Source organism: Psammomys obesus, unplaced genomic scaffold, assembly GCF_907164565.1.
Source record: "Psammomys obesus unplaced genomic scaffold, mPsaObe1.curated_primary_1811, whole genome shotgun sequence".
Classification (NCBI taxonomy): Eukaryota; Metazoa; Chordata; class Mammalia; order Rodentia; family Muridae; genus Psammomys; species Psammomys obesus.
Genome location: NW_026596101.1, coordinates 18,128,413 through 18,142,014, shown reverse-complemented (window position 1 = coordinate 18,142,014; position 13,602 = coordinate 18,128,413). Strand labels below are relative to the sequence as shown.

The following is a 13,602-nucleotide window of genomic DNA, read 5'->3' as shown; positions in this document are numbered from 1 at the left end:
GCCCCAGCCCAGCCCCAGCCCAGCCCCAGCCCAGCCCCAGCCCAGCCCAGCCCCAGCCCTCCTGCTCAAGAACTTTCAGTCACGAACAGGATGGGGACCTAAGCCCTCCAGACTTACTCTTTTGTTAAATGAACACCTCCTTTCAAACCACTATTGAAGACACCTTTTCCTCGTCCTCCAGCTAAGATCTGGGCTTTTAAAACAATTTCCTTTGCATCTGAAAAAGAAAAATTCAGGCAGTAGTTGTTTTAAATTCTTTCCTTTCTTCATTTCCTCTTTAAAGGGGCAGGAAAAAAAAAAAAAAAGAGATAATGGTATAGGACTTCCACGGGACATTACTAAAAGCACTCCTAAACCAACTTTGAGAACAAACACAATAAGGAACTTCAGAAATTACAAATTAAAAAAGCATGTTTACTGAAGATAGCCAAATCCATTCCAGCAGCTTCACGCCTGATATTCACACATATGGGAAAGTCAGGCTCATGTTCCCTTGCTCGCCTGAGTGTGCTGGAAGATGCTAAATGAAGTCAGGGAGGCAGTATGAATTTCACTGGGTAACAACACTCCTAACTGGCAAAGGGTCTGACTGCCTGCTCCGAGATGTCAGAGCGAGACTGGACTGAGTACAGAAAGAGTTTACAGACAGGACACAAAGACTGCTTTTATGAACTGTGTTCCTAGAAACCAACAGTTTCTGAGCAGTTGTTCTATTTATTGACAGGCATAGGCCAAGAAAGAAGGAAATGAATTAAAACTAAAAGCAAGCAATATATATATATATATATATATATATATATTTAAGTATTGGCAAAATGAAAAAAAAAAATGTCCTGGGGGAAAAAAGGTTTGGGAATATTTGTTTCCCAGCTCAAACAAAGAAAGAATAGACTCTCTGCTCCTGACCTTTAGACCAGAGTTATACACTCAAACATGTCTATAGGCCTGGCGGGGAAGTGAGGCAAGGAGCCACCGAGTGATAAATGGCGCCTTTAGCAAGCAAGAGACTGCCCTTTCCCTATTGGCAGATAGAGGGAATGCTCCAAATTAAATGTGTTTAAAAACCAAACAGGAACCACTGAATAGCTGATATTGTGTTTGTGAATAGTTTTTCCTTAGATCAGAGAACTATATCATCTTCCATTAGGCTGCCATGGCTTTCTGTTTCTGCAGCTGGGGTTTTGTGTCTTGAATTTTAGGCCTGCCTGTGTCCTTCACTCAAAGAGGCTGTGTTAACCACAGGCCTCAGGGACTCAGTCTTCTACGTGAAACCATAATGAAGACTGTCTTGAAAATTAGAAGTGACTGGGAGCTGGGAGGGAGGTGGTCTGGTAGGTAAAGTGCTTGCTCTGTGTGCACAAGGACCGAGTTCTGATCCCCAGCACCCACATAAGCTGGGTACAATGGCACAAGCCTGTGATCCCAGTGCTGGGGAAGTGAAGACAGGAAGTCCTTGAGTGCGGAGGCTGGCCAGCCTTGCTCAATCAGTGAGCACCAGGCTCACTGAGAGGACTCGGGAAATAAGATGAAGACTGACTGGAGAAAACACCTAACATCAACCTCCACCGCACTCACAGGCATGTGCACTCCAAATATTCAAAAATTAAATGGATAAAAATCCTAAAACTAACAGCCGTAATTCATGTTGAGTTCTATCTGGAAGTTGTTGGCTGCTGCACCCAGGAAGGTCATTGTCATTGCCATTGGTGCTCGCAGCCAATCGGGCAAAGATTCAAGGCGAAAGATCCAGCACCCCGAAGGCTGCAGTCAGGCAGTGGTCAGCCAGCCCACGCTGAGGCTGCGGCTGTAAGGCTCACTTGCTACTTTCACCGTTGGATTCTGGTCTCCCACATGGCCGTATCCTCCCACGACCAAGGCTCGGCATCTTTTCAGAAGCAAGCACAGCTCCTTAGAACACAACCCTTCCCCGCCTTTGATTCTTGCTTCTGCCCTCAACATGAAGCATCACATTATCAGCCAAACCCTGACTCAGAACAAGCTGGCACCCAAGAAGGCTGGCTGAAAACAGGCCATGGTCACTGGTCATAGTATCAGAACTCACCAGAACAGTAACCAAGACAAATGAGCTCACTGCTCATTCAGGCCACTGCAGAGATCAGCAGCAAGTGCATGCGCATTGACAGAACCTGGACTAAAGGCCCAACACTAGGGTTAGGAGTATACGTGGCTCAGTAGGCCAGCAACCCTGGTTCCACCCTCAGTGCTGTAAGACAACAGCAAACAAAACTCTTGTAGAAGAGACACAAAGGGTGAAAGAAAACACCCGTCTGAAAAGAGGTTATTTTAACAGCACACACCGTGCTACAACAGCATGAAGAAGAAACGCAATAGAGTCACTGAAGTGCTGATCTCATCATTGGCTGGTGCGTTCATAAAATACAGGATGATGGCTACCACCGTAACAATTTTTCTCAGTGATTGCCAAAAATGGTTCAGGGAGAGACATTTCCTATTTGTCTTCTGAAGACATCAAGTGGAAAAAGTACATTTCTCTGTCTGCTTAAAGGTTTAATTACAGTCACTTCGAATTCTTTAAGAGCCTCAGGACATTCCACTGTCATTATCATCTTCCATGCCCTTGTCCTTGGCGCTGGGAGAGAAATGCTTCCCCTCCCAGCTTTTTAGCAACACAACTGGAACACCAGGCAACACAGCTAACTGGCTGCTGATAAGTGGCACCCCAAAGACTGATTAAACCAGTTACCAAACACCAAGGCCCAGAAATGCCTGTAGCCTTAATGCAAGTTACTTGTTGGCCTGTCACTATCTGGCCTCAAGTCAAAGGATTCTATGCCACCCTGGTGGTAAGCCAAGCAACCGTTTTGGTGACTGAAGCCACATATCAGGACACTAATGTTTGGGTTTGTTTTGTCATGCCACAAATAGAAGCCTGGGATTGACCCATCCTAGCCCATGCTAAGGATGTGCTCTGCCACTGAGTCATACTCAAAGCCCTGAAGTCAGTTAAAACAGAAAAACAGGAAAAGGGGGCTATTCAATCTGCCATCTCTCACAACCTATACGCCAGTCAAAAATACGTTCACTAAAATAACTAAGTGCTGAGTATGGTGAGCGAGCAGCCTCCTGTAAAGCCGTTCCCCTTCCTGAGGAAGACTCAAGAAGAGGTTTAATTCAACAGGTACTTATTTAAATTTATGGAAAGAGGCCAAATTCTACTCAAAGGTTACCAGGCTTTTCCTGCAGTATTTACCAAGTTCATTCCATTTAATGTCACTGTTTTCATTTCACTCAAAGACCTGACTTTCCAAAAATAAAAGCACAAACAAATCTGGTTATCTGAATATTACCTCCTGCTCTGTATCAACCAGAATTACAGAAGGGCCCACGCATCCAACTCAAGTTACCTGGACAATTTTACTTAACCACAGTGTAACAAGCTGGAAGTGGGGAGGCATGGTGGACTATCTACAGAAACAAATTGCGTATACATATCAACAGTCACATTATTAGACTATAGCTGGCCCACATGTGCCATTCTTGCTCCTGAATTTAATGCGTAGTGATCTTAGCAAGCAATGCGCCTACTGTATTTTACTCCTTTCTTGGTTAAGTTTTTCATCATGAAAAGCAGTGTGATGGAAATCACTTAATACAATTTCATGTATAGATAAAAAGGCCACACTAGACATAGTTGCTCAATGTACAGATGACACATGTAAACTTCTCAAACACCCTATAACCTTAGAGAACATTATATAGATTTTTTTAGGACACTCTACCCATGGTTTTACTTTACTGGCTGCAAATGTTACCTCCTTCGTGAGTTATTCTGACTATAATACAGTTTTGTACCAGGTTTATGGTCCCCCAAGTCTCATTCTGGATAATGGATGCTCTTGGAAGCATAGTTAAATATAAATGAAAAAGTTAAAATCATTAAGAAAAAACACTCAAATAAGACATGTTTTTATTAGGCAAGTTTTCAATGCTCCACTTTGTTCTTCAGAGGTGGCATTCTGAAAATATATTTATACAAAATAATATTCATGAGACACAGTTCACAGCCACAATAAAAATGTTTGTCAAGAATGTCTGAGAGGGGACACACAGTGAATCCCAGCACATGGAGGCCTAGGCAAGTAGTGCTCTGTAAATATGAGGCCAGCCTGGTCTACAGAGAGACTTCCAGGACAGCCAGAGCTACGTGGTGAGACCCTGTCTTAAGAATGAATGAATGAATGAATGAATGAATGAATGAATGAATGAATGCTGTCGGAGAATATGTTATTTTTAGCAGTTTGCCAACACTGAAAATAACAGCACACTGGGTTTTATTCCAGGCTGCCTTCTTTCCAAACACAACCCTTGGCCAAATGCAGAACACAGAGTGGCCCCAATCACCACCTGTGTCAACCAGTGCCCTGGACCTGCTGAGGAAACTCTAACTGCGATGGTTCAGCAACAGGAGCAAAATGGAACACCCAGCTTTCAGTTCAGAGCACTAACTTCTGTGTAGTGATTACCACTCAGGAGGCTTGACAGAATCCTACCTGACGCTGTTAAGCTGTGTCTCAGCATGGCAAATCTCCCTACTACCAGAAGGCAATGAGAAGGGACAACAGGAGGCAAGAGTTGAAAGTTATCATGGGAAGATGAATTTTTTGCTAAGAACCTTAAATGACAGGGTTAACAGTTAAGTTTGAAGCCTCGGAGTTGAGCTGCTTTCGTAAGCCTGAGGATTCCGAATTTTAGAATTGAGTCATCAATCTGCAATCACTACTGTAATGTTTTCTGCGCTTGGATACATACCTCTACAGGTTGTAAATAGGTCATGTGAAGAAAAGGACACTGTGATAACTCTTTCTGCATACAGATTCCAGTGGCATCCTAATTCCAACTTAAGTCATGCCTGACATGGTCCCATCAACAGTGAGCCCAGAGACTCTAGAATCAAACACCTCAACACTGTCCACACCACTCAACTGACTGGATTCTCAGCCTCCCACAAAAATGCCACCCATCAGACTCAAACCGCATATTCCTGAAATAGCAAGTTTATAAATAAAACATAGAAATAGAATGGTCTGTGTGACAGGCTTTGCTACAGCTGTAAATGTACACTTGTTCGTGGATATTAATGATACAAAAATGGATTTACTGTGATGGTTCATGCAGGCATGTGATGCGTCCTGATTATTTATCACCCCCCTTATTTCCTTCTTTGACCCCTGCTCCTGTCTTTTCCCTCTTTCCTTCTTTTCCATGTAATTCCACTTTGCCTTCTTCCCCACAGATTCTACTCACAGGAGGAAACACAGGACACCTGTCTTTATAAGCCTGTTTCATTTGGTCTAACACAATCATCTCCATTTCTAGCCATCTTCATACAAATGAAATCATTTTTCTCTTTATGGGTGAGTAGTACTCCTCATGTGTAACACATTTTCATTATTCATTCAACACATGGTACCTGGTCTGTCCGATAGCTTGGCTTCTGATTAGTGCCAGGGCAAATACTGACACGCTTGTTATCTCTGTGGTTCACTGACTTCATTTTTTAGGAAAGAGATTTGAAAATTCAAATAGAAACTTGTCCAGGGCAAAGATTTAGAAATACTTTTTTATTACTAATAAGACTTTTATTAACTTTTAAATGTAACATTTTATACAGTGTGATAACCAATTTATTAGGCATTATGAAAAACAATCTCTTCACTCAGATACTTATCAGGGCAGAGTAAAAATGCTTCGAACAATTTGTTGAGTATAAAGAAGGCCATAATATTATATTAACACAAAACATGCTTATATTTTCAGGGGAAATTTTTCATTTTGGTCTCCACAAAACTCCTGAAATTACTCTTTTAAATCACTGCTTTTTCATGCTGGTACATGATACATGCACACATGCTACAGACACCATCCAAATTACCACAGTAAGCTCATCTACTCTTCTGCCTTTAGCTATTGTTTATTGCTTGCATAACCATTAATACCTTGCTAATGATAAAAATTTTATCGCTAAATAAAAATCATGTCCAGAAAGATTCGATGTCCTATCTTTTACGCCTCAGAAATAGATAAAATCTTGTTCCTTTATATAGATTAATACTAGTAATCTCAGGTTTGTTAAAAAGTAAACCAACACTTAATTTCTAGAGAAAAGTTTAAGAATACAATCTCTTAACACTGAGCTCCCAAATCCCTGTGACCTTACTGATATACCTGAGGCTTATCTGAAACTGTGTAACACTACCAGGCTACAGACGCAGGACAGTCACTAACATCCATGAACAAAGCATGAAGGCCCTTGAAGACTCAGCATCAGCTCTTTAGACGAAATTGCTACTGTGTTTTATGCAAATTAGAGGACAGATGAAATGTCTCATGACATATATTAGTAGAAAATATAACCATGTGACATTCAAAACCTCAGCAGGGAAAAGAAACACTAATGAAAGAAAAAAAAAAGAAACAAAAACCATTAACATTAACACCCAAACTACTTCTACCATATTTTACGGTACATTTAAAGGAAAGTAAGACTAAACTCAGCCCCTACCCTGCCCCACCCCCTGGCAACAACTGACAACTCTAGTCCCAGTGCTAACATCCTTAAGCTTACCTGCAGCCTCGCCCAAGCTTTCTCTTTGCCTCCTAGCATGATGTGGGACAGCAGGCATGATACATAAACATGGTTTCTCATGGAGAAAAGAGAAGACCCTGCTGCCCGGAAAGAATTTCCCAGGACTCCTGTCCAGAAGCTACAGAGATGTCCAAAAGGAGATGCCCCATCCTTCCACAAAAGGGTCGGTCTTTATGAACCAGTGTTAAAAAGTTAGCTCTGAAGTCAGGGTCACAGACAAGTCTCACAATATAGATGCCACCTCCCCACTGAAAGCCTTTCAGTGATGCCGCATTAATAGGGTCAATAGGTGGGGCGGGCAAGGAGAGGCCTGCGTCACAGCTCTGCACGGTCCGTGCCTTACACCTCCAGTGTGGGACACACAGCACGAAGCAGGGTAAGACTGCCTCACTAGCCTCCCCCACAAATGACCAAAGGAGAGTGTCTGCCCTGGAAGGAGGTGGGGCCTTAACCGCTCACACAGATTCTCGTGACCAGGACTCCACCCTGACCCCGCTCACATTTCAAGTTTCTAATCACACAGAATGCTGAACCACTGCCATGTAGGTCATCTACCTTCCCAGCACCAAGGGCCAACACAGCCACTGCTGCTGTTTGTTCTATGACACATCTCTCCATCATAGCATATTTTTTTTCCTCACACATATTTTAAGTAAACTGAAAAAAATCGGAACAGCTGCCCTTAAATTCACTAATAAGACATCAGTTACCAAAGTTCAGTATCTATTTAGTTTCTTTTGGAAGAGATGAAATTTAAATACAGTGTAGCAGCCGGTTCTGAGGTGTGTCATTCAATGTGTCATGCTGTAAGGCCTACGCCCTTACCAAAGAAGGGCAATACCATTCCTGAAAACTCCTCACCTAAGGTAGCCTGAGAATAAAATATTTAGAAGGGGCTGATGAGATGACTCAGTGTGTAAAAACACTTGCCACCAAAGCCTGAAGACTTGAGTTTGATCCCCAGAATCCACTTGAAGGTGCAAAGAGAAAACTCCAGAGTGCTGTCCTCTGACATTACACATGTACTCCAAAACAAAACAACCATCCTGCTGGCAGTTCACGTGATCTAAGCACTTGGGAGCTGGAGGCAGGAAGGTTGGGAGTTCAAAGGTATCATTGGCTAAAGAGTAAATTATAGAACAGTGAGAACTGAATGAGGACTGGTGTGAAAGAGGAAGGGAGGGAGGGAATGAATGAACGAACAATTGGGGTGTGTCATAAAAACATGAAAAACCTTCACCTTAATACAAAGCTCCATGTCTAATGACTGACCTAAATGTGGGTACATAACAAGAATACACAAATCCAGGTGTGCCTCCCTGCTACAAACTAAAAAGAATCCTGCTGGAAACTCCTTAGGCCAGTCAGTAAGTGGCAGACAAAACATCACTGCAAGAAGGATTTAAAAAAAATATGAACACATACAGCTTTTAGAATATAGAGGGAATCGACTACTTAAACATGGCCTCTCTGACAGTGATGTTTCTAAACTCAAAGGAATATATAACTGATGGCTGGCCCTAAGTGTTTCCTTGAGTCTTGCCTATCCAGGTATTCCCACATGCTATTCCACTTCTCCTGGGCACATTCACAACTTCTAGAAAAGCTAGGAGAATGACAGCAGCTATGGCCTGATGCTTATGTGATGAAATAATGAAAATAACTGTATGCAAATGTTTTTCTGTGACATCAATGTCACTGTCACCTGCCTGAAACCTAAGCTAACTTAGGACTCCAGACTTTCTCTAACCCTACAGGGTTTTTCAAAGAAAAGTACCAGACAGTATTTAGAAGATAAAAGCCAAAGATTATTTGCATTACAAACTAGACTGCATTATTGTCTCGAAAGCTTTGAAAAACACTGTTGTAAATACCCTAAAAGACTCAAATGATAGAATACACACAGCAGCAGTGGTTACCTGGTGTTCAAGTCATTTTTACATCTTCTTTATAGTTTTGATATGACCTGCATTCTAATGACTGCTTAAAATTGGAGAGAAAAAAAAAAAAACAACTCTTCAGATTTAAATGAAAGGGGAAGAATAGAAGAAAAGGTGCGTTATGGTCCCAGACACAGGCCATTAAACACAGGTACACATATGCATATATGTAGACTGAAGATAAGTACTAGCTCAAGTTAGTTGCAGAAGGTAGCTGTTAAACACAGCCCTACCCCCGCCACAACACCACACACAGTGAAGATTTGTTGCAGATAACACAAATAAGGAAGAAATGGTATATTTTTTTAAACCATCCATTAGATCAAATCAGATACCTGAAAATTAGAGAGCCACCATCCAGCCACCCTGGGCTTAGTACCACCTCTTCATGTCACAATAGGTGTGGAGTTAAAGAGGGGAATAAGAATAAGATGCTACTGCTCTGCAACTCAACAGCTGGGCTGCTAGTTTAAGGCCAATAGGCATCTTTCATCCAGGAAAGATGAAGCTACACTAGCAAAAATTAGCTGGTCCTTCCCATCCAGGTACCTTGTGGGCGCCTTGCTAGAAGCTGCCTTATTCCTTATGTGTGACCTAAAAGGAGTAACAAGCCCTCATGAGATAGTGTCCGACAACAACAGTCTAAGTACCAAGCAAAACTATTAACCTTCTTCTGTATCCATTATTTCCACCCCTTTTATGGATCTTCTAGAAAATAGCCTGGTGAGGATCAGAGAGCAATGTAAATGATCCTGGCTATGGGACCCATAGCTTCGGATAAAAGCTGAGTTTCATATCTCAGTAAGCAGCTGCAGACTGACTTTGGCTGGGGATAAGCGCCTGGAATTTACAATCTACAAAATGAAGTTGATCAATATTACACTTGCACACCAGAAGTAATAAATATACAATTAGATTATATAATAATGAGTTGATTTTGCAAGTGTTAAATTAAGAAAATGCAGGACACCTATGTGTACTTCCTTCTATCATTCAGAAATGATAACTGACATGTACACGGGCTGACAGGCATATATGATTGGTGATAGATTTGGGAACAGTGCTGCCTTCCAGAGCAGCCTGAAGGTCTGACACTCTGCTCTACCTAACACTACCTTCCAAGTGGACTGCTACTCACTACCTCTGGGTGGTTAAAGGATTCCCCAGTTGCAAACACACAACATGTTTCCATTTATCCTGGATATTCTGATTAGTTCCAGGGCCCATGTATCTCCTTCCTGCTTCTCAATGTCCCCTTTGATACCCATGACAATCACCTAGCACCAGTGGCCTTGGCCCATGTATCCTGTGCTCTAGCTGAGAACACGTCCCTCCACTCCATCTGGAGCCGCTCCACGACGGGTCTCACGAGCAGGTGGAAGCTTGCATCAGCGCAGCATATTTCCCACCAGCACTGGTACTGGGAGGTCTCCGCAGCTGCCTGCTGGAAAAGGACCACGAGTGGGACAGCGAACTAGGTGCTGACACTTGCTGGCATTTGATACAGCCAAGTCCGTGCAGCTGGCTATCTGTCCTTTCCGTCAGCACTGCTGGCTTGTTACACCTCATCCCGTGGTCGACCCTGGACACATATGAAGAGCTGTTCTAAGGACTCCACACCTCAGTTAATTTCACATCAATCCTCTGCAGCAGATACCGTTCTTTAAGATCGGGACACCAAAACTCAAAGGAATACTGTAACGTGTTGAAGATCACAGAACAGTAAATCCTGAACAGAGGACATTTCTTCAAAACTGGCTGCCAGGAACAATGAAGAAAAGACACTCACTGTGAATACTGCAACAATAAGCAGGATTTCCAAGTTAACTCTGGTGTGCTTAGAGTCCTTCGGTGGCACAGTTGGGTCATATGGCAGTTCTAATTTTGGATTCAGAAGAGTGTCCACACTGGTTTCTATAAGTTTACATTCCCATCCGCTTTCCTCATATGCTCACCTGCATTTGTTGTTGTACCTTCTCTTGACAACAGCCATACTGACTAGAGTAAGATGGAACCTCATCGTAGTTTTAATAAACATGTCCTCAATGGCTAAGGATGTTGAACATTCTTTCAACTCCTTACTGGCCATTTACATTTCTTTCTCTGAGAACAGACTATTTGCTTCTGTAGCCCACTTATTGATCAATTTGCTTTCTCAGTAAATGGATAAGGAGAATGTGGTACATATTATAAAATAGAATTTTATTCGGCTACAAAGAAAAATGAATGGAACTTGAGGTCACTGTAAGCAAAATAAGCGAGATTAAGAAAGACAAATATTCTATGTTTTATTTCACGTGTACAATGCAGATTTGCATAGATGTATAAATTTATGGATATAGGATTGATGGATGGAAAATAGGTGAGAGAGACAGACAAAGATACATACAGGACATGAAAGTAGAAATTACATTACAACACGAGGGAAGGAGGCAGTTTAAAGGGATTCAAGAGGCAGTTTAAAGGGATTCAAGAGGGAAACAAGAGAATACTATGATAAATTTTCAAGGAGGGACTGCCCGAGAAGGAGGGAGACAATGAAAAAGTATAACGATAACACAGGCATAAGGATGTCAAAATGGAAACTGTTAGTTTGTAAGCAAACTGCAACAAAGAAAAAAACAGCACAGGGATCAATAACATCAACCACAGAACTTTTCAGTTTGAGTCACACACAAGGCTGTACCTAACCCTCCATCGTGGAATCCCCAATAGTGTCAGTTCATGAGTAGACTGTTCCCTTTACTATGCACACGGCTGTGCAGGTTAGTTTTAATTGTCAACTTGACACATCTAGAATGACCTCAGAGAGAATGGCAATGAGGGCTTATTCAGATCAGGTTGGCCTGGGGGCCATGTCTGTGGCTTACACGGAGGTCAGAAAACCTGCCCACTGGCACCATTCCCAAGGAAGGAGCTGCTGAGGTATGTAAGGGTAGAGCCAGTACGGTGCTTCCTGCTCTTGACTGCCACACGCCAGCTACCATGACTTCCCTGCTATGATGGACTGTAACTTAGAACTGTGAGCAAAAACAAACCCTTTATCTCCTAAGTTGCTTATTTCTGGGTATCTTATCTAAGTGATAGGTAAAGAAATTAGGACAAGAGCCAAATGTTCTGTGAATTACTATACCCAATCACATTACAACAAAAGAAAGCCCTGGGCCTAGAGGTATGACTCAGTAGGTAAGAAAGAGGGCCTGGGTTCACTTCTCAACATTCACACTGGGTGGCTCACAACTTCCTGCAAGTTCCAGGGGATCTGACACCATCCTCTGACCTCCTTGGACACCTGAATATGTGTGGTGCACATACATAGCCTCAGATGCACATTTATGTCCTCAGGCACACACAGACATATGCCTTTTGTAAGAAGAAGCAAGCCCATTCTGTGACCACGTATACCCGCTGCTTGTACTGTGCATGCAATGCAGCGAGCCAATGGGGTATGGGAGTCAAACAGCAACTCAAAGGTGCTGCCTTCTCTACTGTGGCTACTGAAGAGAGTGGTCAGCATGGGTGGCTGAAAGACAGGTTTCTGTCCGACAGACATGCATCACACTCTGCAAATATACACTGAAATTCAACTCTCAGAGCTGGAAAAGCTACCAAAGCCCCCAACCCTGTTTCTCCACGAAGGGGAGGATATAACAGTGCCTCTCCAGCTCTGTGAATGCACAGTGCTGAGCAGCCAAGCAAGCAGATAATGAAGACCAGCTATTCTAGGTTTTAGGCCTCAACCTCTTGAACTGCCCGGTAGTTCCTAAACTACCCCTCAGCCTCTCCTTTCTCAACAAAATGCAACTTTTGTCTCCTGCGCTTGCCCTTAGTGACAAATAATACAGGTGTTCCAATTCAGTGTTCTAATCTTCCCAGTAACCACATAATTCAGAAACCGCTGGATAGTTCACAGCTGACACCCAAGTTAGAAAGACACTGAGGTGTGGTTGAATGGGTGTCTCCCAATCTTTCCTACACACTTCTCACCCAACCGAGGCCTGAAGTGAATCTGCCTGGCTTCCTAGGACAGCAGCTCATGAGAGAAGACTCACAGACCCCATGCTTGCTATGTGAGGCCACATGCTGTCACGAGAAATCTGCACGGGCCATGCAGCCTGCCAGGACTGCAAACTCGGCCACCACGGAACCACTACAGTCAGGGAAAGGTCCTGTGCCCTGTGTTTGGAGAGCCTATAGAAGCTTCGCTCCAAAGCAGAACTTAGTTTTCAACGGACTTTCCTCTAGCAAAGTAACAAATATATAAAAGTCTATTTCCCCTCATAACCTTGGAGTTCAAATTGCAAATCTTAGTGTCCTAATTATAAGTTTAAACCTTTAATTCATTTTCAAGGGGGCCTCTGATTATGGCTCAGTCAACCTACGATGGACACTAAACTCCCTTCAGTCATCAACATGGACTTAATTTCCCTTAAACATCTGAAGCAGCATTTATAAATCTAGTACATTTATTTTCTCTCAAGGGCTTCAAATGTCTGATACCACAAGCAAAACCTTCTCGAGTACTAAACTGCATGGCCAATTCCCTAATAAACTGAAAAGATTCTGTGAACTCTTAAAGCATTATAATATCATTTACAATCACTGTCAAAAACTTTATCCTTCAACATAAAATTACAAAGTAATGTCAATTACTCAACAAAGCACATAAAGCAGAACTGATGCCTACCTGATTACAGAATTAAAGTGCCAAACTCTGCTAGTGCAAACCCATAAGGAAACCAATGTAGCAGGTAACTGATCACTTACAAGTATTGATCCTCTGTTTGGCAAATTTTAGATTTTCCTGGGGCTAAAGCTTGTAAGTAAACACTTTCAAATCCTATGTTTCAGGCAAGGTCACACACCCCAAACACCTTCATCTTAGCCAGGTGAGGAATGTTTGGTTCTTACAGAGTCCTGATAAAGGATCTAAATCCTAAATCTCTGTGCGTGCATCCATGGGTGTGCGTGCACCTGTACACACAGGTGTGTGTGTGTGTGTGTGTGTGTGTGTGTGTGTGTGTGTGGATGTAT

At 42.6% G+C, this 13,602-nt stretch overlaps 1 protein-coding gene across 1 annotated transcript in view; it reads right to left on the bottom strand.

Moving 5' to 3' along the window:
• Nucleotides 1-13,602, bottom strand: part of Suclg2 (succinate-CoA ligase GDP-forming subunit beta) — a 250,580-nt gene that overhangs the window by 124,237 nt on the left and 112,741 nt on the right. The window contains exon 3 of the mRNA XM_055628549.1: nucleotides 118-217. Coding sequence (XP_055484524.1) covers nucleotides 118-217 — 100 coding nt within the window. The remainder of the gene's footprint in view (nucleotides 1-117; nucleotides 218-13,602) is intronic.